This window comes from Rhinopithecus roxellana, chromosome 8 (genome assembly GCF_007565055.1).
Source record: "Rhinopithecus roxellana isolate Shanxi Qingling chromosome 8, ASM756505v1, whole genome shotgun sequence".
In the NCBI taxonomy this organism is placed as follows: Eukaryota; Metazoa; Chordata; class Mammalia; order Primates; family Cercopithecidae; genus Rhinopithecus; species Rhinopithecus roxellana.
This window is the reverse complement of record NC_044556.1, coordinates 12,267,888-12,295,034: the sequence shown is the minus strand read 5'-3', so window position 1 is coordinate 12,295,034 and position 27,147 is coordinate 12,267,888. Positions and strand designations below refer to the sequence as shown.

The 27,147-nt window shown below is 55.5% G+C and overlaps 1 protein-coding gene across 11 annotated transcripts in view; it reads right to left on the bottom strand.

Annotated features, from left to right (window-relative positions):
• Nucleotides 1-1,775: 1,775 nt before the first annotated feature.
• Nucleotides 1,776-27,147, bottom strand: part of MIER2 (MIER family member 2) — a 993,207-nt gene continuing 967,835 nt past the window's right edge. For all 11 annotated transcript variants that reach the window (XM_030935044.1, XM_030935041.1, XM_030935046.1 and 8 more), the window contains 12 exons: nucleotides 25,682-25,824; nucleotides 19,844-19,969; nucleotides 19,085-19,208; nucleotides 18,454-18,545; nucleotides 17,806-17,875; nucleotides 7,147-7,298; nucleotides 6,675-6,756; nucleotides 6,500-6,594; nucleotides 4,888-5,012; nucleotides 4,665-4,753; nucleotides 3,299-3,716; nucleotides 1,776-2,907 (listed from right to left, as the gene is read on the bottom strand). In XM_030935044.1, the coding sequence (XP_030790904.1) occupies nucleotides 2,886-2,907; nucleotides 3,299-3,716; nucleotides 4,665-4,753; nucleotides 4,888-5,012; nucleotides 6,500-6,594; nucleotides 6,675-6,756; nucleotides 7,147-7,298; nucleotides 17,806-17,875; nucleotides 18,454-18,545; nucleotides 19,085-19,208; nucleotides 19,844-19,969; nucleotides 25,682-25,816 (1,530 nt within the window). In that variant the 5' untranslated portion in view covers nucleotides 25,817-25,824 and the 3' untranslated portion in view covers nucleotides 1,776-2,885. The remainder of the gene's footprint in view (nucleotides 2,908-3,298; nucleotides 3,717-4,664; nucleotides 4,754-4,887; nucleotides 5,013-6,499; nucleotides 6,595-6,674; nucleotides 6,757-7,146; nucleotides 7,299-17,805; nucleotides 17,876-18,453; nucleotides 18,546-19,084; nucleotides 19,209-19,843; nucleotides 19,970-25,681; nucleotides 25,825-27,147) is intronic.

Here is a 27,147-nt window from a genome sequence, read left to right as displayed (position 1 = left end):
GGTATGCAGATAGCCGAGCTGCAGCCCACGCCCAGCATGGAGTTTCACTCAGCGCTAAACAGAAATGAAAACACATGGCGAAGCCTTCAATGACTATGAAAGAAGCCAGTCTCAGAGGCTGTTACACACTGTACGTGTACATAAAACGTGTCCTCGTCAGACCGCTCAGGACACCAAAGCACGTCCTCATCCAACGGCTCAAATCCAGTGGTAGTGAAGTCTTCAAAGCAGTTGGAGGAAGAAACCGAGAGGACGGAAGATTTCCTGCTGGAGGCAGGGCAAGCCGGAAGACAGAACACCTTGCACGTCTGAAGAAAACGTCAGCAGGCTGCGGCGCTCCCACGAAAACTGCTCCACACATCCCCAAACGCCCAGGCTGCCCAGGGGCTGGCCCTGGTTCTCACAGCTCCTGGCACTGGCTCACTAGCAAGACCCCTGACTCTCTCACACCCATCGTGCAAGTGTTCCTGGTCCATCTTCCCTCACCTACAGTCCCTCAGGCCAAGCCAGTCACCTCCCAGCTGGGGGATGGCCCTCCTCACATCCCATCACCAGGCATGCCCATATTTTCCTCATTGATGTGGACAATATGCAACCCAGCCAGCCTGCACGGCCCCTGCAGGGCGCTATTAACAATGCAGACCTTGGCTGGGCGCGGTGGCTCACGCCTGTAATCCCAGCACTTTGGGAGGCTGAGGCAGGCGGATCACGAGGTCAAGAGATTGAGACCATGCTGGCCAACATGGGGAAACCCTGTCTCCACAAAAAATACAAAAAGTAGCCGGGCGTGGTGGCAGGTGCCTGTAGTCCCAGCCACTCGGGTGGCTGAGGCAGGAGCATCACTTGAACTCGGGAGGCGGAGGTTGCAGTGAGCCAAGATGGCACCACTGCACTCCAGCCTGGCGAGTGTAAGACTCCGTCTGAAAAAAAACAGCACTTTGGGAGGCCGAGACGGGCGGATCACGAGGTCAGGAGATCGAGACCATCCTGGCTAACACGGCGAAACCCTGTCTCCACTAACAAATACAAAAAAAAAACTAGCCGGGCGAGGTGGCGGCGCCTGTAGTCCCAGCTGCTCGGGAGGCTGAGGCAGGAGAATGGCGTAAACCCGGGAGGCGGAGCTTGCAGTGAGCTGAGATCCGGCCACTGCACTCCAGCCTGGGTGACAGAGTGAGACTCCGTCTCAAAAAATAAATAAATAAATAAAATAAAATAAAATAAAATTAAAAAGAAAAAACACAACGCAGACCTCAAGCGGCTTCCACCAAGAACAAATCTCAGCCTCATGACCTACTGTCCCCACCCCGCCCAGCCCCTGGCCTCTGTGCCCTCAGCTTCTCCTATAGACCCAGGCCTCTGTCCTCTGCATCGGCTGTCACGCCTGCCAGGACTCTGCAAACTTCCAGCAAAGCAGGCCCATTCTCCTTCAGGTTCCAGCTTAACTGTCACTTCTAGGAGGCAGCGCCGACCACCTGTCCCCAGACGTGGGCCCTCCTCTCACCCCGTCCTCATGGCCACAGTTCCCTCATTGACGTGGACAACACGTAGCCCACCACGTCATGCCCCCACTGCACCCCCTCGCCTCTGTTGCTCACGATTTATCCCAGATCCTCCAACAGACATGCAGGCCTCCAAGTGAGATGACACAGACACCTGTCGCCCCCAGCCCCCACCCAACCCACCACAAGGCACCCCGGGCGCCCCCAGCCCCCACCCAACCCACCACAAGGCACCCCGGGCGCCCCCAGCCCCCACCCAACCCACCACAAGGCACCCCAGGCTTCAAATCAAGTTTAATAAATAAAACAGCAAGGGGGGGTTCAAGGCAGTTATCACTTCACAGTGTGGTCCTTGGTGGGGTGAGGGATGGTCGAGTCCAACTCGGAAAGGGGCTCGAGCACAAGAGGCTGGACGACGCCCGGGGCAGGGCGCGCCGCGGCCCACGGAGGACCCCACTCCAACGTGTAAACAGAAACAGAAACGGACAAGGGGCCGGGGAAGAGGGACCAGGACTCCAAGCCATCTTGCTGGGAAGCTTCCCACAGAAGGAAGGCCTGCAGCGCTGGGGAAACAGGCTGGAGTCTGGCCCCTGCATGGCCGGCAGGGCCAGCTCCTCTCGAGGCTCCCTGCCTTGGTACCAGGGGAGGACAGCAAAGGGGGTGTAAGTCACCTGTCTCCTCAAACCCACGCCTGGGGTTGCTGAGGGGCCCCCACCCCAACCGCTCAGGATCGGGAAGCAGGGACGGGGGGAAGAGGCAGGTGGGGGTGTAAAGTGCGGCTTTTCCTGAAGTGGAGACAATGGGGTGGGAAGGGGAGGCCGGGGTGGGGGCCGGACAGCGAGGTATATGGCTCTGTGCCCCACGGGGTTGGCACTGAGTAGCAGCTGCCCACGACCCCCAGGGCTGGGGCAGCCCACGGCCCTGCCAGGTGTGGAGAGACAGAGCCAAGCAGGGAGCGGAGGGCGCCCCGGCGGAGGCTGCTGGTGCGGGGCGGGGCGTCCTGCCCGTCTCCCCGCAGGGGCAGTGACACCTTCCCTCGCCTCTGCTGGCTGGAAGGGACTAGGTGGCCGGCTCTGCCCTGCGTCCCAAAGGCCGGGTCTTTTCTGTCCACAGCTGCCTGACGGATCCCATGTGCAGGCAGCAGCCTGGACCCGGGTGGCAGTGCCGGGCGCTGACGGCGTTGTGTGTGGCTCTGCGTCCAGTCTGCATGGACGGGGCAAGGGCACACGGCCCAGCCACCTCACACCAGTCCTGACGTGTTCAGAAGCAGAGGAGGTGCCACCCCAAGGCCCGGGGCAGGGGAAGGGGTCAGGAAGACTGACAGAGGCGGGCCCAGCGGCAGTGCTAAGTCCAGTCTGGGCCGCATACGCCGCCCGCGGCCAGGAGTCAGCAGGTCATCACGTTGCAGCTGCAGGGAAGAGACCGAGAGAGACGCAGTGTCAGTGCGGCCCCACGTGCCTGCACAGCCCAGTGCTGAGCGCTGGACTCGAGACTCCCAGCCTCACCTCCCCGACAAAATACGGCAGCAGGGCCCGGGTGCTGGGGGGGGCTGGTGGCTGAAGCAGGGGTGGGAGAGCCTGGCACCTGCCCCCATTTGTGGAGAATGTGGACCACACAAATGTATTCTCCAGTCAGAAAATACATACAAGTCAAGAATAACCCTCAAGAAACGCCGGGTGCCGCTCGTGGCGCCGCACCGTCCTTGGGGCGAATGCCTCCCACTCTCCTCAGCGCAGCCTGAGGGCTGGGGGGACCGCACTCGAGTGTTGGGGAAGCTCCGGGCATGGGGTGGCACTCACTGTGACAGGGGCTCCGAGTGTAGCCCGGGGGCCGGGCACGTGGGGTGGGCGGCCAGGAAGGGGTTCACGTCCCCAATGCCAATGAGTCCAAACTCGGTGACCGACAAAGCCACCTGTGCAGGGGCCACAGTCCCCTCCGGGTCCCCACTCAGGTCCACACGGCTGGAGATGAGAGGCAGCTCCTCGGGCAGGGCGAAGTCCACAGCCAGCCTCGGACTGGCGTCTGCCTCCGGAGCGATGACAGCTGGCGGGTACGAGGCTGGGTCAGCCAGGGCTGGAGGCTGACGGGACAGGGGTCCGGCCGGGGGCTCGTCCAGCTGCTGGAAGGAACAGGGCCCTGGCTCCGAGGACAGGAGGCCATCAGAGGCCACTCCAGGCTCACCGAGACCACCGGCCGTGCCGTCCACGCTCAGCGGATCTGTGAAAGAGAACGCAACAGAGGGTGGGGCCGCCCACAGGCACCAGGCTGCAGCCATGCCACTCCCGTGCCAGCTCCTGCCAACCCTGCTGGGTCCAGCAAAGCCTGTGGATCCCTCCCCAAAAAAGCCTCCGCACAAATACAGAAGAAACCAGTTACTCGGAAATCTGTGAGCCCCCAAGGTTAAAGACCGCAGCTTTAGAAGATCATAAAACCAACTGAGTGGGTCACAACCCACATCCTCAAAACCAGAGCAGAGTACAAGAGACAAGGGTGTAAGCAAGGCCTGGGCACTGCGAGGGTCAACACAGGGTCTGGGGAAGTTCTGTTCCCACACGCAGTGCTCAGGGCCTCACCACAGTTCCAGGAAGCAGCACAGGTGGACACCCGTGAGCAACCCAGCCACGGAAACCACCAGATGCTGGCAACGGGGCGACCCTCCTGGCCTCAACCATCTCAACGCAGAGCCAGAAGCAAAGGACCCTCCTGTGATGGCATCAGACACCGCGGGAAAACCCACCCGAGGCCCTGGTGTCCGTCACGGCCTCAGGTGCAAGATGCTGGCGACGGCTCCGGACACCCTGCCCCTCCTGAGTGTCCTGGTGGCTGGGGCTAAGTCCCCACCCTGGGGCAGGCAGGCAGGCCCTCCCAGGAGACTAAGGCCTGTATGTACCCCAGCCTCAGCATGCGGGGCGCCCCAGGGGTGGGGCCACAGGCACCCCTCCAGCAAGCCCAGAGGGTAAGCGCAATCCCTGCCCTCCCTTCTCCCAGCGAGGTGCGCAGAGTGGCATCCACATGACCTGGCTGGCCCTCCACCACCCAGACGCCCACTCCTGGTGACGGCTGGCCCAGCACAGGGCACCAGCGAGGAGAGGCTCCACCTGGCCTCACTCACGGGCTCCAGACCCACGGTCGCCCCCAGGGCAGGAGACACTCCCCACGCCTCACCTGTGCGCATCCCAGTCAGGGTGTCCTGCTCCGGGCGCGGACGGCCAGGGCCATCGGGGTCACTGCCATCCAGGTCCTGGTCTGCGTCCCTGTGGGGAGAGGGCACCATGAGGGGCAGCAGAGAGGATGGAGGCCCCACCCAGGAGGTGCTGCCCAGGCGCCCATGTGCCCACCCCCGGCGGGGTGGCCGCCCATCGTTACTGCTGGGGAGCGCTGCACGCACGTGGTTCCGGACGGGACGTACTTCCTCCGGCCCAGCCGTGTCTGCTGGGCGAAGTAGTCGTAGCGCTCCGACTTCTTCCACAGGTAGTAGTACTCAACACACTCACCCACGGACCGTGTGCGCACCTGTGGGGAGGGGTCAGGCGCCATCTCTGTCCCCAGCTGCCCAGCCCCTGCCCCTGCCCCACCATCCCAGGACGACTCCTGGGACTCTGGGACAGCACACAAGGGGCACAGCACCCACCACTCTCAGATAATGCAAGACGCCCTGACCCATGACCCTACTCAGGCCCACAGGCTATGCCCACCACAGGGAATGGGGGCTTGGAGCACCATGGCACTGCCTCCTGTTTCAAGCCCCCTCAGAAGCCCCAGCTCCTGGCTTGAGACCCCTCTTTCCCGTCCGTAGCATCAGCCACACAAACGGACCCTCCAGGCCCTGTCTACTGCTCGCCCACCCTATCCCAGACCATGAGCCCCAGGCTGGTCACATCCACCTCATGTGCCTGCTTCTCACAGGCCCGGGGTGGCAGTGGGAGTGACAACCCAGGGTCCACAGACTCCTGGACAGAGCCCCCGCCCCAGGAGGAAGAGGCACAAGCCTGCAGCGCCCAGAGCTCCAGAAACACGGCCCGGAGCTCCAGAAACTGACGGGCTCTGAGTGTAGCCCGGGAGCACCACACTCCGGCCACACCTCCCCTAGCTGTCTCCAATCAAAACACCACGTGGTGCTGGAGTCTGACAAGGACAGTCCACGGCTCCTGTGCACGGCACCGCGCAGTCACTCGAGCAACGTCCTGGGCCACACCACCAGCCCCAGGCAGGCACCTCCTCACTCCAGCCCTTCAGTGGAAGACATCGGCCCCAAATGGAGCACGGCCCCAGGACACAAGGCAGAAGCAAGGCTCAGCAGCGAGAAGGCCACAGCCCACTGGCCCTCAACGGGCTCAGTGCCCAACCGGGGCGTGGACAGAGGTGGAGAAGCCACTGCTCAGAGCCACGGGAAGGTTTTCAGCCACAGATGTCTGACTGCCAAGAGTCTGGCTTGCAAGTTATCACTCAAGAAGCCACGGGGCAGAGGGCACTGCTGCAGACATGCAGAGACCCAGAGGATGTGGGGAAGGTCTAAGGGGGGCAGAAGACCCCGGCACTCGGCAGCACCTGCCTGCCGTGAGGGTTTGTCCCGGGTGGCAGAAGGACCTGGGTCCCTGGAGGAGGGAACAGGAGACCCCTGGTCCCCAGGTGTCAGGGGTTCTGCTGTGGGGTCAGTGCTGGACACTGAGACAGCAGGCTCTGCTCAGAGGACATAGACATGAAGATGAGGTGCCCAGGGCCCCGGGGTGGAACGTGAGGCAGAAACTACTGAGTTCAGCTTTTGGCACATTCTTTCCCAACACCAGAGCCTTGTTCTTGCGGGGACAGGAGGAAACTACAGAAGATAGCAATGGGCGTGCGGCGAGGAGGCGGCACGGGACACGGGACACGGGACACAGGACACGGGACACGAGGCCCCCAGTCGGCCGTGTGCTGTATGCCCGCTGACCCTGAGCCCCTCCCCAGATCAAGAAGCCCCCTGGTGGAGCCTGGCAGGAGGAGGGCCACGGAGCCCGCACCTTGTTGGCCTGGATCAGGTGAAAGTTCTTTCCGTGCACACGGAAGCCGTGCTCAAAGTTCCTGCACTCCTCTTCACTCCAAGCACAGAGCCCATCTGCAAAAACGGCCGGGGAGACTGGTCAGCAGCGCCCAGGGTGGGGCCGCCGCGGAAGAAGGCCCAGGCCCGCTGCTCACCTCGGATCACCTTCACGTTGAACCGCAGCCTTCGCAGGGCCTCCTCCACATTGAAGTTGCATTTCACCAACTCGTACAGCGCCTGGGGAGAGGATGTGGTGGTTCCTCCCATGAGCGCAGCCCAGGAGCCAACAGCAAGAACTGTCTGTACCATCCAGGCAGTGGCAGCAAGGGCCGTCCACACCACCCTCCTGAGCATTGTCAGGGCCACCTACACCTCTATCCAGGGAGTGACATCGGGGTGTCTACATCCCCCGCAGAGATACCCGGAGGCGTCCACACCTCCTCCCTGATATGTGGTTTTAATTGGTCCCCTCCCAACCTGAGTAGCTGTTCCAGTGCCCAGGCCTCCGCACATCTGACCCCTGCCCTCCCGTCTGCCCTGCCTGGCCCCTGGAGGCACTGGGGTGTGAGCTCTGGCCCACGCCGCTGCAGCCCTCAGCCCCTCTGTCCCCGGCACGGCAGCCCCCACCTGCTCACTGTCTTTCACGGCTTCTCCCTCCGGGAGCTGAGGTCCGGCCATCTCCTGCCAACGCCGCTTCACCGCCCTGTACAGGAACTCCTCCACCTCCCTCTCGGGGAGGACGCTGGGGTCCCAGAGCAGCTGGTCTTCATTCTCGTAGACTGCACAAGCAGAGGGCAAAGGTCACGTTGCAGGAACCCAATGTGCACCCACACACGCCAGGACACGCGGAGCCGCCAGCTCAGCCCCTGTGACAGGGAAGAGGCACTGTCCCGGCCCTCCCCTTCCCAAGCCCCGGGCCGCCATCGCTGTGCTCCTCCTGGGCTCGGTGCTGCTGTGCTGGATCCGACCACCCAGTGGGTCCAGGGCAGGCTCCGGGCGCCGGACACAGGCCCGGGTCCCACGAGCGCGGGCGGGAGCCGTGAGCGGCCAGCAGGGGGCGCCCGACCCAGCCGAGGGCTCAGAGGAAGCCGCGGGCGCCCCGATCGGGGCAGGGGAACCCCGAGCAGGACTCTGCAGACGCGGCTGTGGGCAGTGAGCCCAGGGAGGCGAGGCTGGCTTCAGGCTGCACAGCTACAACAGCCACGGAAACGCGGAGGCCTGAGGGAGCCGCAGGAGGCCCGACGCTGGATGAAGGCCGCTGAGACCTGGGTCCCACGGACAAGCGGCGGCCCCCACAGACTGCTGCGCTCTAAGCCCGGGACCTGAAGAGCCGTGGCCAGAAGCTGCATCACCGCTGGGGAGACGTCCTGCCCCAGGAGCTGGTGCCGGTGGCGGATGTGCCCATGGAGGGAGGAAAAGTCCACAACCTCAGAGGCAATCGGCTTTCAGCACAGGGAGGGACGTGGCCTCCAGCTGTGGGGAGGGATGTGACTGGGGACAAAGCAGGGAGAGCTCAGGGCCAGGTCTGGCAAGGCTCAAGTGCCAGCACCTCTCGATTCTCCAGGAAAGAGGCACAGAAACCCAAGCAAAGCCAACCAACAAATAAAAACCAGACAAAATCAGCGCACAGGAAGAAAAGTGAAAAACGCACTGGGGAAAACAGCTCCCCACGGGAGAGTCTCCACGGCCGGGAGCTGACGCCGAAACTAGCTCCAGGTGGCTGCTGTGCCCCACCAAGTGGGGGCCTCTGCTGGTCCCCACGGCCCCCATGAGGACAACGGGCAGACACCACAGCCACCCTTCTCCGTCTCCATAGGCAACACCTGAGCCCTGCTTGGACCGAGGTGGTCTCCCAGAGAAGAGCAGACCATCTCTCATGGTCTATCATCACCCACCCTCACGTGAAGGGTGAAACATGGGAGAAAAACCTTCACTGGATGTGAGGACTCAGGCCTGATCCCAGCACTTTGGAAGGCTGAAGTGGGAGGATCGGTTGAGGCCAGTTTGAGACCAGCACACTCCATCTTTACAAAAAATGTCTAAAGTAGCCAGGCATGGTGGCACGTCTGTATTCCCAGCTAAGGTGGGATGAGGCTAAGGTGAGATTGAGCCCAGGAGGTCGAGGCTGCAATGAGCCATGATTGCGCCACTGCACTCCAGCCTCGACAACAGAGCAAGCACCTGTCTCAGAATAAAACAAGAAAACAAGGCTGGGCGCAGTGGCTCACACCTGTAATCCCAGCACTCTGGGAGGCTGAGGCGGGCGATCACCTGAGGTCAGGAGTTGGAGACCAGCCTGGCAAACATGACGAAACCCCATCTCTACTAAAAATACAAAAATGAGCCGGGCGTGGCGGTGGGTGCCTGTAAATTAGTTACTCAGGAGGCTGAGGCAGGAGAACTGCTTGAACCTGGGAGGCGGAGGTTACAGTGAGCCAAGATCATGCCACTGCTCTCCAGCCTGGGCGACAAGAGCCTCAGACTCCATCTCAAACAAACAAAACAAGAAAACATGAGACACCAACACAGGTCTCCACACAGCTGGTGTTCTCAGTCAGCAGACAAAGACTTCCGTCTCACTAGGATTACCACATTAAGGAAATGGACAAAAAGCCAGAGGGCCTCAGCAGAGACTTGAAATTGATAGAAAAGAATCTCGGCCGGGCGCGGTGGCTCAAGCCTGTAATCCCAGCACTTTGGGAGGCCGAGACGGGCGGATCACGAGGTCAGGAGATCGAGACCATCCTGGCTAACACGGTGAAACCCCGTCTCTACTAAAAAATACAAAAAACTAGCTGGGCGAGGTGGCGGGCGCCTGTAGTCCCAGCGACTCGGGAGGCTGAGGCAGGAGAATGGCGTAAAACCGGGAGGCAGAGCTTACAGTGAGCTGAGATCCGGCCGCTGTACTCCAGCCTGGGCGACAGAGCGAGACTCCGTCTCAAAAAAAAAAAAAAAAAAAAAAGAATCTCAAGGACCTTCCAGGACTGGAAAATACAATACCCGAATGGAGCCACTGAACCGCTTTTTCACCAGCAGCCTCAACACAGCACAAAGCAGAATCAGTGGAATGTTTAGAAACCGAAACGGAAGTCTAAAGAGAAAGAACACAGCTTAGGATGAGACAGTTAAGCAACCTCTAAGATACGTGTAAATGAGTCGCAGAAAAAGGAAAGAATGAGGCAGCACAAAATCTGAAGAGATAATAGCCAACAAGTCTTCAAAACTGATGACTGATACCAACCCACAGAGCCAGGAAACTCAGGATAAATACAAGCACACACAAAGATGTGTGCACGACTGATACCAACCCACAGAGCCAGGAAACTCAGGATAAACACAAGCACACACAAAGATGTGTGCACGACTGATGCCAATCCACAGAGCCAGGAAACTCAGGATAAACACAAGCACACACAAAGATGTGTGCACGACTGATGCCAATCCACAGAGCCAGGAAACTCAGGATAAACACAAGCACACACAAAGATGTGTGCACAGGCACATCAGAGTCAAACTGGTAAAAAATAAAATACAATAAAAGGAAGGGAAAGGAAACAAATCTTAGGAGAGAAAAAGGGCAGATGATTTCAAAGGAAACAGGAAGACCGTCCTCTGACTTCTTACCAGAAAGACGACAGCCAAAAAGCAATGGAATGAAACTGTTCAAGTGTTGAAAGAAAAAAACCCTGCAAACCTAGAAAAATATGCCCGTGAAAATATTCTTTAAAGAACGAAAGCAAAAATCCACTTTTCAGACAAAAAAATGCAGAAAGAGCACAAGAGCTATTACAAAGGAAGTTCTTTGGGCTGAAGGAAACGATCCCAAATGGAAGTTGGAGGAAATACGTGGATAAATACAAAGAATGTTCACTGTTTAAAACAACAATGTTATAATCTTGTGATATGTAGATTTTTTTTTTTGTTTTTGGAGATGGAGTCTCGCTCTTGCCCAGGCTGGAGTGCAGTGGCCGGATCTCAGCTCACTGCAACCTCCGTCTCCCGGGTTCACGCCATTCTCCTGCCTCAGCCTCCTGAGTAGCTGGGACTACAGGCGCCGCCACCTCGCCCGGCTAATTTTTGTATTTTCAGTAGAGACGGGGTTTCACCATGTTGGCCAGGCTGGTCTCAAACTCCTGACCTCAGGCAGTCTGCCCACCTCGGCCTCCCAAAGTGTTGGATTCCAGGCGTGAGCCACCGCACCCAGCCGATACGTAGAATTAATAATAGCACAAAAGTCAGGGGACAGGTAAACTGAGTTAAACTGTTTCGTGCATTGTAGAGGAAATGGAACGTACTTATTTAAAGCTATGAGGCCCAGTGTGGTGGCTCATGCCTGTAATGTCAGCACTTTGGGAGGCTGAGGTCACTGGAGGTCAGGAGTTCAAGATCAGCATGGCCAACACAGTGAAACCTCATCTCTACTAAAAATACAAAAATTAGCTGGGGATGGTGGCACATGCCTGTAGTCTCAGATACTCGGGAGGCTGAGGCAGGAGAATCGCTTGAGCCCAGGAGGCGGAGGTTGCAGTGAGTCGAGATCACACCACTACACTCCAGCCTGGGCGACAAAGCAAGACTCCACCTCAAAAAAAAAGTAGACTGTGATAAGTCAATAATTCATATTGTAACCTCTAGGATAAGCACTAAAACTAAAACTTATAAGCTGAAACAGGAGGACAAAATAAAGCTATTTAATCCAAAAGAAGATATAAAAAAGTTAAAAAACAAAGAACAGGCCAGGTGCAGTGGCTCACGCCTGTAATCCCAGCACATTGGGACCGAGGTGGGCAGGTCACTTGAGGTCTAGAAATTGAGACCAGCCTGGCCAACATGGTGAAACCCCGTCTCTACTAAAAATACAAAAATTAGCTGGGCATGGTGGCGGGCGCCTGTAACCGCAGCTACTTGGGAGGCTGAGGTGGAAGAATTGCTTGAACCAGGGAGGTGGCGGCTGCAGTGAGTGGAGATTACGCCACTGCACTCGAGACTCCGCCTCAAAAAACAAGATCTAAACATGTGCCATTTACAGAAAATACACTTCAAATATAGGAATCTAGAATGGTAAAACAAATGGGAAAAACCACACAAACACTAAACCAACAAAAAGCTGCCGTGGCCACACTGAAGGCAGATAAAGCACTTATTTTCAGTAAGAAGTATCACTACAGACATGTCACAATCATAAAAGACACAATTCAACACGAAGACAAAGCAATCTTCATGTGTGTATGCGCCTAATAACAAAGCTGCAAAGTGAAGTAGAAATGGACAGAATTAAAAAGGGGAAACAGACGATCCACAACCAGAGGTCACTAACAATCTTTCTGCAAATAGAACAAGCAGCCAAAAAAACTAAGTGAGAATACAGATGATGTGAACAATTACCCAATGGATCCATGGGAAATACGCGGAAAACTGCACCCAACAACTGCACAACGCACGTTCCTTCCAGACACGTAAAGCATTTTCCAAGATAGATCAAATACTGGTCACAAAGCAAGGTGTAATCAATTTCAAAGAACTGAAATCACAGAGTATGTTTTCTGACCACAGTGCAATTCAATTAAAAATCAGTAAAAGAGCCTGGCGCAGTGGCTCATGCCTGTAATCCCAGCACTTTGGGAGGCCGAGGCAGGTGGATCACCTGAGGTCTGGAGTTCGAGACCAGGCTGGCCAACATAGTGAAACCCCATCTCTACTAAAAATACAAACATTAGCCAGGCGCAGTGGCAGGTGCCTGTAATCCCAGCTACTCAGGAAGCTGTGGCAGGAGAATCTCTTGAATCCGGGAGGCGGAGTTTCCTGTGAGTCAAAATTGCACCACTGCACTCCAGCCTGGGCAACAGAATGAGACCCTGTCACACAAAAAAAGTAAAAACCAGAAATCCAGCAATAGAGAGACATGAACAAGGCTAAAGTTAGTTCTTTGTAAAGAGTAATACAATTGATAAAACTCTTTTTTTGTTTTTGTTTTTTTCTGAGATGGAATCTCGCTCTGTCGCCCAGGCTGGAGTGCAATGGCGTGATCTCGGCTCACTGCAACCTCCGCCTCCCAGGTTCAAGTGATTCTCCTGCCTCAGCCTCCTGAGTAGCTGGGATTACAGGTGCGCACTAATTTTTGTATTTTTACAAAATTTTTACATGCTCAGCTAATTTTTGTATTTTTAGTAGAGAGAGGGTTTCACCATGTTGGTCAGGGTGGTCTCGAACTCCTGACCTCGTGATCCACCCGCCTCAGCCTCCCAAAGTGCTGGGATTACAGGCGTGGGCCACCACTCCCAGCCTCTTACGTCTTAAAGAATAATTCCTCCAGAGGTTAGGAAAAAGGCACACTTCCAAACACATTCATGAAAGCAGCATAACTCTGGTACCAAAACCAGACATGGACAAATAAAAATAAAAGGACAGACCAGTACCTCCATGAACATACATGCAAAAATCATAAATGTAAGCACATCACACTGAGGAAGGAAGGCATTCAATACCTATGTGCTGATTTCCGTTAATCCAGGTGCTCACGGCGAGCATGTCATCACTGCCCCAGGGAAATACAGCATTTTCATCCACCAGTCAATACATAAACTCGTTTCCGACGTCCACTCGAAGGTGCCTAGTGCAGGCTGGGTGCAGTGGCTCATGAGAGTAACCCCAGCACTCCGGGGGGCCGAGGCGGAAAAATCACTTGGGGCCAGGAGTCTGAGACCAGCCTGGGCAACAAGATGAAACCTGGTCTCTACACAATACACATACACAAACTTGTCTGGTGTGTGGTGGCGCAAATCTGTCGCCCCAGCTACTCAGGAGACTGCAGCACGAGAATCACTTGAGCCTGGGAACAGAGGCTGCAGTGAGCCAAGATCGCACCAAGGCACTCCAGCCTGGGTGACAGAGCAAGACTCTGTCTAAAAAATAAATAGATAAATAAATAAATTAAATTTTAAAAATAGATAAATAAAATTTAAATTAAAAAAAGATACATAAATAACATTTAAATTTTAAAAACTGTGTTATTGCAGGGGTTCCCAACCCCCAGACCACAGACCACTACTGGTCCACAGCCTGGTAGGAACTGGCCGTACAGCAGGAGGCGAGCAGCAGGCAAGCAGGTGAGCGGCGGGCGAGCGGGAGGTGAGCGGCGGGAGAGCCAGCATCACTGCCTGACCTCCACCTCCTGTCCGATCAGTGGTGGCATTAGATCCTCATAGGAGCGCAAATCCCACTGAGAACTGCACATGCCAGGGATGCAGGCTGCACACTCCTTATGAGAATCTAATGCCTCATGATCTGAACTGGAATGGCTTCCTCCTGAAACCACGCCCCCTACTCCACCATCCGCGGAAAAACTGTCTTCCACGAAACCAGTCCCTGGTGCCAAACAAGGATGGGGACCACCGTCTCACTGAATCTACCTGACGGATTCACTCACGCTGAATCCACGGCCAGCAGTAGCAGAGCTCACGCCTGAGTGGAGTTCCTCGAATTTTCTCTGAAAGGCACATCATAGCCTTCTTCCACTTAGGAACACCAGACAGAACGTCGGCACCACATTTAGGTGCCATGTTAAACCGTAAATTCGCCCACAGAAAGCACAGCGATGTGGAAAATGGCATTAAGCACACAGCAGGAAAGGCGCTTGCTCACGGTAAAAGAGCTGAGAGACAAGACAGAGCAGCACCTCGTCCCACCTCGGCTGGAAATGCACGCAGGTAACTCACCTTCGCTGCCACTCTACACACATCTGCCGGCACCTGACCATGAAGGTGTTGCGAGTTTTGAGGTTTCAAATACATTTTAGCAAGTTGGCAATTCCCCAGTACAGAATCGACAAATAATGAGGACTGAGTGCACGTGATCCACAAACACAAGAGAGAACACTTCATGGCCAGGCAGCGCGTTTATTCCACCGTGCAGTTAATTTAACGTTTGAAAATCAAGGTATGGGCCAGGCATGGTGGCTCACGCCTGTAATCCCAGCACTTTGGGAGGCCGAGGTGGGTGCGTCACCTGAGCTCGGGAGTTTGAGACCAGCTTGGCTAACATGGTGAAACCCCATCTCTGCTAAAAATACAAAAATTAGCCAGGCGTGGTGGCTGGCACCTGTAATTCCAGTTACTCGGGAGGCTGAGGCAGGAGAACTGCTTGAGCCCAGGAGGCACAGGTTGCAGTGAGCTGAGATTGCACCACTGCACTCCAGCCTGGGCAACCGAGCAAGACTCCACCTCAAAAAAAAAAAAAAGATTAACACTTGTCGGTTGCCAAAAAAGTAAGTTTTAATCTTATAACTTACAGATATGTGGCCGGGCGCGGTGGCTCATGCCTGTAATCCCAGCACTTTGGGAGGCCGAGGCAGGAGGATCACCTGAGGTCAGGAGTTTGAGACCAGCCTGACCAACATGGAGAAACCCCGTCTCTACTAAAAATACAAAATTAGACGAGTGTGGTGGTGCATGCCTGTAATACCAGCTACTCAGGAGACTGAGGCAGGAGAATCGCTTAAACCTGGGAGACAGGTTGCAGTGAGCTCAGATCACACCATTGCATTCCAGCTGGGGCAACAAGAGCGATACTCTGCCTCAAAAAAATAAATAAATAAGTAACTGATGTAGATATGCAATGAAAACTTACAAAGTTGGAAGACCTGCACCACCTTGGACTTCCTTGTAACCTGTAATAACCGAGACGATGGCGACGACTCGGGGTGAGATAAGAAACACCTTACAGGCACCTGATTTATCACAAACGCATCACTGCAACTCAGTGGGGGAGAGAATGGACTTTTGTTGTTTTTATTTTTGAGACGGAGTCTTGCTCTGTCGCTCCAGCAGGAGTTCAGTGGTGTGACCTCAGTTCACCGCAACCTCCGCCTCCCAGGTTCAAGCGATTCTCCTGTCTCAGCTTCCTAAGTAGCTGGGATTACAGGTGTGCATCACCACTCCCAGCTAATTTTTGTATTTTTAGTAGAGACAAGGTTTTGCCATGTTGGCCAGGCTGGTTTCGAACTCCTGACCTCGGGTGATCCACATGCCTCAGCCTCCGAAAGTGCTGGGATTACAGGCGTGAGGCCCCGTGCCCAGCCATGGTCTTTTCAATATACGGTGCTAGATCAACTGCACAGCCACATGGAAAAAAATACCTAACCCTAACCCATACTTCACACCACCTCATGCCACACGCCAAAATTTATTTACTTTTTATTTTTTTGAGACAGTCTCGCTCTGTGGCCCAGGCTGGAGTGCAGTGGTGCAATCTCAGTTCACTGTAACCACTGCCTCGCAGTTCAAGAAATTCTCCTACCTCCGTCTCCCAATGGGATTACAGGCGCCTGCCACCACGCCCGGCTAATTTTTGTATTTTCAGTAGAGACAGGGTTTCACCACGTTGGCCAGGCTGGTCTCAATCTGCTGACCTCAAGTAATCTTCCTGCCCTGGCCTCCCAAAGTGCTGGAATTACACGTGTGAGCCACCTGCCCGGCCACCATGCACCAAAATTTAAACTAAGTTGGATTACAGCTTTAAATGTGAAAGGAAAAACAATAAATCTTCTAGAAGGAAACATGGAAGAATATTGTCAAGAGCCTGAGGATAAGCAAACACTCCTTAAATAGAACACACATTATTATTCAAATAAAGATTGGTAAGTTGAACGATATTAAAATTAAAGACATCACTGAGAGTCAATGGGCAAGCCCCAAGCCGGAGAACACAGGAGCAGTGCCCCGCAAGACTGGCTTCCAGAACCTGTGAACGACTACAAATCCAAAAGAGAAAGACACCAAAACGGGGGAAAGCTTTGAGCAGAGAAAGAGAGAACATCCAAACGGCCAGGACACCGGCGGGAAATGCCAATTAAAGCCACAATGGAACAAGAGTCCGTATCCACCAGGAGGGCTGAAACTCAGGCAAATTCACCCTCGGGGGCAAACACCGAGAATGTGGAGCGACTCCCACAAATCACCAGTGAGAAACAAGCGCGACCCTAAGCACACACCCACCACACAACTCCCCGCTGTCCGTCAAGTACCGAGTGTCTGTGTCCACTAACAACGCACACGAGGGCGTTCACAGCCCACAACTGAATCAACGACGACCGCAGCCCACGGCAGAAAGCGTGGGTAAATGTGGTATCCAAACCAAGGACCACGATGCCACACACACGACACACACAACCACAGCACCCAAACCAAGGACCACAAGGCACTACACAAGACACAACCACGCAGACGACTCGAATGACAGACATCATCACAACGCAATACACAAGACACACACAACCATGGCACCCAAACCAAGGACCAGGAGGCAATACACAAGACACAATCACGCAGACGACTCGCATGACACAGGCGTTATACCGAGTGGGAGGGGCCAGCTGGCATCCCACGGGACGAAGAAGTTCTGGCTGCTCCGAACAGGGCACCCTCACGGTGGGGGGTGAGTCAGAGTGGGGAAAGGGCCCTGATGACAGACTCCAAGGCCAAGGACTCTGGGTAAGGGTCCCATGTGTCCCCTCTGACCCTGCCTTCTGGACGTCCCAGCAGCTTGGCTGCGCCTTCCTGGCTCCATCCTCTTCTCACACAGGGCACCTCCCACCAGCCCCAGGAGGATGGCTTCTCTTCACGGAGGGTCCCCGTCTCCCTGGACTCGGCACTTCCTGCTGCACCTGCCTATCCCTTCCCACCGCCAGTCTCAACCACTGAATCACCTTGGAGAAGGTTCCTGAGCTAGGAGCACCGGCCCAGGGCCTGTGAGGGCTCCAGGGCAAGACAAACGAGACCCAAGTCAATGGGCACGTGACCCATGCCTTGAAGGGGCAAGAGCAGCTCGGTTCTGAACTCTAGTGGGAAAGAGACAAAGATCAAGTCCAGGAAAGGCAGTGCCCTGAAGAGGAGCGGAGCAGGCAGGGGTGTACCGCAACACCCGGCAGGTCTCTCTGGAGAACTGTCTAACCTGGCACAGAGCCATCGAACGCAGCAGCCCTGGCTGGGGGGAGATGGCTGGAGTCAAGGGCGGGGCAGGGCTGGCTCAGGGGCAGGATGGGCTGCTGAGGGTCTGGCGGTGCAGGGTGACGAAAGCAGACTCTGAGAGAGGGACCGAGCTGGGCAGGGGCAGGCAGCGACAGGCCCACTGCAGCCAAGAGAGCCTCCCACCTCCTCCAGCCACAGGCTCAGCTGCCCCAGTGAGCGATGCAGGGCGGGGACCTGACAAGACTGTTCAAGGATCCGACGTCCAGCCAGGCCACTCCCCGGCAGAAGTGGGTTTCGCCTCCTCTCCCCAGGCCCTACTTACTCTTCTCACAGTGCCGGTTCAAGTGCAGGTTGCTGAGGTCAGCTTGGAACTGAGGTCCCACCATGATCTCCTGCAAAGCAAGGGCCTGGGAATCAGGACACTGAGGAGCATGCAAGCCAGGCGGGAGGCTGGCTGCAGCGTGCTGTGGCGGGTTTAGGTGGAGGGGCCGCTGCCCAGACCCCAGACCCATCTGTGCAGTCTACCTGCTGATGCCCAGTTCTGGGGTCTGAGGGTGGGAGGCAGAGGCCTGGGTATGTGAGGAGGCTGTGTCCTGACGCCCGGCCTGGCAGAGACCCAGACAGGATGTCGGAGGACAATCACTCTGGGTCAGCAGCAGGGACCCAGGCTCCAGTCCAAAGCACCTGTGGCCGGTACCAGCCCACCTGGGGGTTGAGCAGCACATCCTCTGAGAAGAGGCACAAACCCAGGGAGAGGGCTCAGCAGGACCCAGCTTCGGTTACTGTGGCTAGGACGGCAGGCTGGGGACGCGGCAGAGCTACAGCCGGGATGCCAGGCTGGGGAGACAGCAGAGCCACGGCCGGCATGCCAGGCTGGGGACACGGCAGAGCCACGGCTGGGATGCCAGGCTGGGGACACGGAACAGCCACGGCCGGGATGCCAGGTTGGAGACAGGGAAGAGCCACGCACCTTCTTACATTTGTTGGCAGGAAGAGAGTCCTCCTCGGTGTCGGAGGAGGCAGAAGAGCCAGGCTCTTTGTCTTCATCAGCCAGGAAATGAGCTTTGGGAAAACAGAGGCAGGTCCCCCAGGGTCCTGCAGCCCGTACAACCCCGCCTCTGGGCAAAGACCCTCCACTCCCACTCTCCATCCACCTGATCCCCAGGCCGTGACCCTCTCCCTGGCCAGACACTGGATACACAGATGGGCACAGGACCCAGGACCCAGGATGCACCTTTGAAGAAAGAGGCCTTCCCTTCTAGGCGGCTGCTGCACCGCTGGGCCCCGAGCCCTCAGTTCCCAGGAAAGCCAGCACAGAGGCTTGTGAGGGAGGACGGTTCTGGGGATGCTGTCCCTGGATCTGCTAGGGGAACCAACACGTTCCCTGATTGTTTACACCGAATCGCTCCGAAAGTCCAGGCTCACTGGCCAGCGTAGGGGGTAACAAAGCACCCCCAGGGCTACTGACACTTCCCACCAGGCAGATGCCCTCATCTGTGATGAGCTCTTGGCCTGTGTCAGCCCAAGGACCCTTCATCAAGCATCACGACTGCCTGGCAGTGGGCCTGGCTGCGGTGGAGGATGGGGACAGAGTCACCTACATCCACTCTGGTGAGGGAAGAGGTCGGAGGCCTCGTGGGAGGTCACAGACGGGGTGAGGTCGTCAGCAGATGACTGTGTCTCTTCCTCTTCTTCCCCTGAAAGCAAATCCTTTGCTATTTGTTCCTTAAAAAAAAAAAAGTAAAGAACATTTTAAGTTTAACAATCTCGCAATATCACTAACGATAACAACAATGAAGACACGGGGAGTGCCTGAGGCTCCCGCGGGGCCGCTGTTCCCGTTCTGCAGATGAGGAACGGAGGTGGAGGTGGAGGTACCGCCGAGGGTGCAGAGCATCGGGGGAGCAGGGACGGGACGGGGACACGCGCGAGCCCACCCCCAGTCACCAGAGCCGGGGACGGTGAGAGCTGCCACGGGGCATGTGCCCAGAATGCGTGGCTCTTTCTCTGCCTGTGCATTTGGTTTTAACCTTCTGCAATGCAGCCCTCCCCTGCTCCCAACACCCAACCCTCAACCTGTGACCTCTGGGTATGGAATGGCAGAAAGACTAGTCCTGGGCAGGCCCTGATGTGCCCCTCCACCCACCCAAGCCAGAATGACTTGTGGCCCGGGGTTAAGGCTAGGGTCCAGCCCCATGCCCGTGGCCATTCCAGCCCGGGGGAGGGGTCACAGGTAGCTACATTCTACTTGTTCTGGGGGCCTTTGTGCCTCCTCCCACTGAACACCCCCCTGCAGAGAGGCAGCCCCAGGCCCCCCCACCTTCTGCTGGGGGCCAGTTCCGGGAAGGGCACTCACTCACCTTGTCCAGGGTCATGTCCGGGAGGTCAGGGGCCACGTCCCCACCCTCACTCTCCCGGTCTGAAATGGGGTCTGATGCCTCGTAGCCATAGAGTGCGAGCAGCTCATCGAAGGGCATGTCGTTGCTCTGAGTTGGGGAAGGGAACAGGGCCCCATCAGGAGGGACTGCTCTGGGGTTCTTGTCCCCGTCCTCTTGCCTGAGCCTCGTTGGCCACAACCAGGGCCACTCTGTCACACCCACAGCAACTCCCCGCATGGCAGCACTCTCCAGCCAGACCTCAGGCCCAGTCTTTCATCCAAGAGCTCCTTCACAATCCCTCAGAGGAACCAGAGCCGAGGGGTCACCGGCCAGGGAAGAGGGCACCACCCTGCCCACAATGCCTCCTTGCACAGGGTGAATTACAGGAATACAAGGATGGTGCGACACCTGGCAATTTACTGTTGTAACTCCACACCAATATATCAAAAGTGAAAAAAGGTATCTGAAAAGGCATTTGGTAAAATCCAACATCTATTCCTGATTTAAAAAAAAAAAAAGAACCCTCAGAAAACTACATAAATAGGCCAGACACAGTGGCTCACACCTGCAATCCCAGTATTTTGGGACACCAAGGCAGGCGGATCACTTAAGGCCAGGAGTTCGAGACCAGCCTGGGGAACATGGCAAAACCGTCTCTACTAAAAATACAAAAATTAGCTGTGCTTGGTGGCGCCTGCCTGTAGTCTCAGCTACTTGGGAGGCTGAAGCATGAGAATCACTTGTACTCGGAAGGTGGAGGGTGCAGTGAGCCAAGATCACACCACTGCACTCCAGCCGGGGTGGCAAAGTGAGAAACTGTCTCAAAATAAAAAATAAAAAAGAAGAAACACTGTTGTGATGCTCTGAGCCAACGCAACATGACAAGTAGCAGCAAAATAAGGTAATTCCTGGGAAGGAAGAGATACGAACTATCAAAGTCATTCTCTCCACCGTTGCTTTCAAATCCTTCTGTCCCCCCTTGTGTGAGCCTCTACTCTAGAGGCTAGTCCTGCCGACTCAGACTCTACCCTGACCCCTGTGGGTCACACATTCAGCTTCCAACTTCCTGAACACTCCCTCTCATTCTCTCAGGATGTCAGCACTGGCCTCCCCTTCACCCCAGCTCCTGCCCAGACTCATCCTGGGGGCTTCAAGTCCACATAGAAATCTCCTGGCCTAGCTGGGCGCGGTGGCTCAAACCTGTAATCCCAGCACTTTGGGAGGCCGAGGCGGACAGATCACAAGCTGAGGAGATCAAGACAATCCTGACTAACACGGCGAAACCCCGTCTCTACTAAAAATACAAAAAATTAGCTGGGCGTGGTGGCGGCGCCTGTAGTCCCAGTAACTCAGGAGACTGAGGCAGGAGAATGGTGTAAACCCGGGAGGCAGAGCTTGCAGTGAGCAGAGATCGTGCCACTGCACTCCAGCCTGGGCGACAGAGCGAGACTCCATCTCAAAAAAAAAAAAAAAAAAAGAAAAGAAAAGAAACAAACTTCCCAGCCGAGTCCCAGCCCTTCCCCAGGTGGAACATCTGTACCGAGTCCCCTTTTGTTCTCTCACAGGACCCCATGGACAGAACAGATTCTGTATGCCCATGACCTTATGCAGGCGGGAAGGCTGACACAGTGGTCCAGAGGCCCTTGGGTTGCCTGGACCTCTCCAGAGTAGCCCGAGGTGAAGCCCCTTTCCTAAGAACACTCAACCGTGATTTCCGTTTTTGGCTTCATTGATGCCTGCACTGATGGTGCAGCATCGAGAGCCGGGAAGGGCCCAGTGCCCTGTGGAAGCCGCGGCTGGTGCTCCCCCTGCTCACAAGTCACTGCTGTCACATTCCTCACAGACCAAAAGCAAACACCCCAGCTTCACTTCAGAAGATGCTGGATGGACAGCCGGGCACGGTGGCTCAAGTCTGTCATCCCAGCACTTTGGGAGGCCGAGGCACGTGGATCACAAGATCAGGAGTTCGAGACCAGCCTGGTCAACATGGAGAAACCCTGTCTCTACCACAAATACAAAAATTAGCCAGGCGTGGTGGTGGGTTGCCATAATCCCAGCTACTCGGGAGGCTGAGGGAGGAGAATCACTTGAACCTGGGAAGCAGAGTTTGTAGTGAGCCGAGATCACGCCACTGCACTCCAGCCTGGGTGACGAGAGCAAGACTCCATCTCAAAAAACAATAAAAGAAGGTGCTGGACAAAGTGAGTACTTTGTTAGGTCTCATCCTGCGCAGATGTTTCCACGTGCTGTGAGGGTGTGGGAAGCATGAAGCATGCACCTGCTGCATACCAAAGTGAGGTGGTTCCTTCATGGAGCCACATGCATGGAATGAGGGGTGAGGCGAAGAGGCTGTTCCTGGTCGTTTCACCTCAAAGAATGCTGGCCAACGACAGTCGCTGAGACAGACCTCAAAGAATGCTGGCCAACTACAGTCGCTGAGACAGGCACCTGGCAGGCACTGCCTTGCATGCAAGCCAGGGGGGCTGTTACTTCAAAGGAAACAGCTGACCGTAACTGCTGCAGGTAAAACTCAAGATTTTGAAAAACTTAGGTTTGACAACATGAACTTGCCAACTTTCCAATATTTAAAAAACTTGTGATAAGGCTGGTGGTGGTATTAACTGTTACAGTCAATCTTAACCCCCCAACATGACTATATTTGGAGACAGGGCCTTTACAGAGGTAATCAAGGTTTGACGAGGCCATGAGGGTGGGGCCCTGATCCAACAGGATTAGTGTCCTTTTAAGAAAAACACCGGAGGGCTCCCTCTTGTTCTCTGTCCACCCTGTGAGGACACAGCGAGCCAGCAAGAGCCAGCACCAGAACCCACTCAGTCGGACCCTGGTCATGGACTTTTCTGCCTCTTGAACGATGAGGTTCACTGATACGGTCTCAGATTCCACAGCTACTCTCTACAAAACTCCCACTTGATGAGTTCGGCTGTAGCATCAAAGAAGAATACCCACAATTATCTGAAAAGCTGTTAAATACTCTGACCTTTTTCAACAACAGATCTGAGGCTACATTTGTACTTCAACCATAACAGCCTATCACAACAGATTAATGTCTCCCTTAAAAGACAGAAACTGGCCAGACATGGCTCCTGCCTGTAATCCAAGCATTTTGGGAGGCTGAGGCGGCAGGATCACTTTGAGGTCAGGAGTTCGAGACCAGCCTGGCCAACATGGTAAAACCTCATCTCTACTAAAACTACAAGTTAGCCAGGCGTGGTGGAGGGCACCTGTAGTCCCAGCTACTCGGGAGGCTGAGGCAGGAGAATCACTTGAACCCAGGAGGCAGAGGTTGCAGTGAGCCGAGACGGCGCCACTGTACTCCAGTCTGGGCAACAGAGCGAGACTCTGTCAGAAACTGGGTCAGGTACAGCGGCTCACACCTACAGGCAGAAAAACTGCTTCAGGCCAAGAGTTCAAGACCAGCCCTAGCAACACAGCAAGAACTCTACAAAAAAAATAAAATAAAAAAGTTGTTGAGGTATGGTGGCATGCGACTATAGTCCCAGCTACTCAGGAGGCTGAGGCAGGAGGATCCCTTGAGCCCAGGAGTTCGAGGCTGCCGTAAACTATGATTGCACCACTGCACTCCAACCTAGGCAACAGAGTGAGATCCTGTCTCAAAAAAATAAGTTTTTTAAAGACAGAAGCTTGGCCGGGTGCGGTGGTTCACGTCTGTAATTCAGCACTTTGGGAGGCCGAGGTGGGCGGATCATGAGGTCAAGAGTTTGGGACCAGCCTGGCCAACATGGTGAAACCCCGTCTCTACTAAAAATACAAAAATTTGCCGAGCATGGTGGCGCACACCTGTGGTCCCAGCCACTCGGGAGGCTGAGGCAGGAGAATCGCTTGAGCCCAGGAGGCGGAGGATGCAGTGAGCCAAGATCGCGCCAACTACACTCCATCCTGTGAAACACAGCAAGACCCCAACTCATAAAAAAAGGACAGAAGTTGGATTTTTACATTGGCTTCTCCATTCAAAGACATCTGGAAAACTAAAAATTAATTCTTCTCACTAATTTTTTTCTTTTGGTACAGTATTTTTTCATTTTCATAAAAATATTTATATTAACATGTAACTGATTTATTCATGTCATTTTAAAATGAGTTACTAAGTATTTTTACATGTCAATTTTTTTTTTTTTTTGACAGAGTCTTGCTCTGTCCCCCAGGCTGGAAGTGCAATGGCCCGATCTCGGCTCACTGCCACCTCTGCCTCCCGGGTTCAAGCAATTCTCCTGCCTCAGCCCCTTGAGTAGCTGGGATTACAGGCGCCCGCCACCACAGCCACCTAATTTTTGTATTTTTAGTAGAGATGGGGGTTTCACCACGTTGGCCACGCTGGTCTCGAACTCCTGACCTCAGGTAATCCACCCGCCTCAGCCTCCCAAAGTGCTGGGATTACAGGCGTGAGACACTGCACCTGGCCTGTTATTTATTGTTTTTGGGACAAGGTCTTGCTATGTTGCCCAGGCTGGCCTCAAACTCCTAGGCTCAAGAGATCCACCCAAAGTGCTGGGATTACAGGCGTGAGCTACCACACCCGACAATTTTTGTATTTTCAGTAGAGACAGGGTTTCATCTACGTTGGCCAGGCTAGGCTCAAACGCCTGACCTGGTGATTTGCCCACCTCGGCCTCCCAAAGTGTTGGGATTACAGGCGTGAGCCACCGCGTCCACTCAATTTATATGTCAGTTTTAACTTTTCATATAATAAAAAAGCAATAGATAAAGCACATTAACAAAGTCCCTCGAAACTCTCAATTTTTTTTTTTTTTTTTTGAGACAGGATCTCACTCTGTCGCTCAGGCTGGAGTGCAATGGCGTGATCTTGGCTCACTGCAACCTCCGCCTCCCAGGTTCAAGTGATTCTCCTGCCTCAGCCTCCTGAGTAGCCAGGACTACAGACATGCACCACCACGCCTGGCTGATTTTGTATTCTTTTTTTTTTTTTTTTTTTTGAGACGGACTCTTGCTGTGTCGCCCAGGCTGGAGTGCAGTGGCACACAATCTCAGCTCACTGTAAGCTCTGCCTCCTGGGGTTCACGCCATTCTCCCACCTCAGCCTCCCGAGTAGCTGGGAATACAGGTACCCACCATCACGCCCGGCTAATTTTGTTTTCGTATTTTTAGTAGAGACGGGGTTTCACCATGTTAGCCAGGATGGTCTCAATCTCCTGACCTTGTGATCTGCCCACCTCGGCATCCCAAAGTGCTGGGATTACAGGCGTGAGCCACTGCGTTCAGCCTAGTTTTTTTTTGAGATGGAGTCTCACTCTGTCACCCAGGCTGGAGTGCAGTGGCCAGATCTCAGCTCACTGCAAGCTCCGCCTCCCCATTCTCCTGCCTCAGCCTCCCGAGTAGCTGGGACTACAGATGCCCCCCAACCATGCCTGGCTAATTCTTTGTATTTTTAGTAGAGTCGGGGTTTCACCACGTTGGCCAGGATGGTCTCGATCTCCCGCCCTCGTGATCCACCCGCCTCAGCCTCCCAAAGTGCTGGGATTACAGGCGTGAGCCACTGCGCCCAGCCCGAAACTCCCAATAATTTTTAAGAGTACAAAGTGGGTTCTGAGACCAGAAGATTTGAGAGCAGTTGGCTTAATCCCTCACCACTGTACCGCTCAGACAGCCCCATGAAGGACCTGGTCTCCACTGAATTTCAGCTCCTAGGACAGCATCTGGCACTTTGCAAAAAGACGTACAATTTAGCACTTACCAATGTGGAATCTAAGCTGCACAAAAACTGTGAGGCTTACCCCGGAGGGCTCCACCCAACACAGGGGCGGGATCACCTTGGCCAAGTACCTGGGAGATGAAGTCCTTCTCCAGCTCCTCCTTGGGCTTCTCTGGGCACCTCGAGGCCTCCTCGCACTCTCCCTGAACACTGTAGTTCTGTGACAGGATCTCTGCGAGGTTGAACTGATGGTCTCCAGAGCCCATGGACACCACTGGGGAGAAGACAGCAGCCCAGGTGAGAACTTTGCCTCACCTGTCCCGACCATCCTGCCGAGACTACGGACACCTGGGGTAGGAGAAGCCCGAGGGATGAGGCCCTCTGCACGCTGCCAGGATCAGCCTCCCGTGAGGGGACCCAACAGGACACCCCACGACGGACGCACACAGGAGCACGGCTGGTGAGCTGCACACAGATTCCAAGGATTTTTTTTGGGGGGGCGGGGGGGTCTCTTTCTGAGAGACTGCTTGTCTTCCTGAACAGAGAAGCCTGCGAGGGTTTGGGGAGCAAGTGGACTAGAAAGAGACCAACATCTGTCTCATTAGGGTGGAAGGAGCAGCAGGACTCAGTGGAGCTGGGTTCACATCGGGCTCCATGACTCCTCACGCAGGGTGATGCTGAGCCCTCACCTGCATAGCTCAGTACAGCATCAAGGAGCATGCAGGGACAGCACCAATGGGGCCTCGACAACGCCAGTCCCTTATGCTCCATCTGCAGGGCCACATAAAGCAGACATGCGAGGTACACGGCCCAACAGACGGCCGCTGTCGTCAGACCCAGGGTTTGCCCAGAACAACAGGGGTGTGTCACCGTTCCTCAGCAAGGTTAGTCTCCAACTAGGCAAACTTTTAAGCAAACAAAGGAACAGGCTGGGGCTCAATCAATCCAGACAAGGAGCAGTGTAGCCCAAGGCTGGGAGCCTGAGGGCCTGGGAGCCCAGGGCAGGAGGCCTCTAGGGCAGCCACACAGCCTGCATGGCTGGGCACACAGGTGTGCACCACACACAGTCCATGCACAGAACATGCCGCTGCGGGGCACACAGGACCCTGGGCGGCAGGCACCTCGCTGGAGTGAGGGAATGACCTGGAGCTGCCTGGGTGCGCCCGGACCCTCAGTGGCCACCGCGTCCTTGGAGGAGCCATGTGAGGGAAAACGGGGACGGCGCTGCCTTCTTCGAGGACTGGGGTGGAGACCAGTTTGATACCGGAAAGAGATGCAGCCCTACATCCGGCCCGCAGAAGGAGCCCAGCCAGGGCAAGAAAGAACAGTCACAGAGACCCCTGCCCTACAGCGCCAACTCCTCCCCACGGGCCCAACACAGGTGGCCAGGAGGCGGGCATGGGACCTTGATGCCCACTGGGCAAGCAGCAGCACAGGACAGTGCAAGGAACCCGGGGTGCTGCCTGTCTCGCCACCCTCCACCTTCTCAGCCCCGGCTCCCTCAGCAAGCCACCCCTTCCCAACACCCTGGCAAGATGAAGCAGCCCTCAGCTTGGTGCAGCTGTGTGCCTGGGACCTCTGCTGGGGGTGCTGCCTG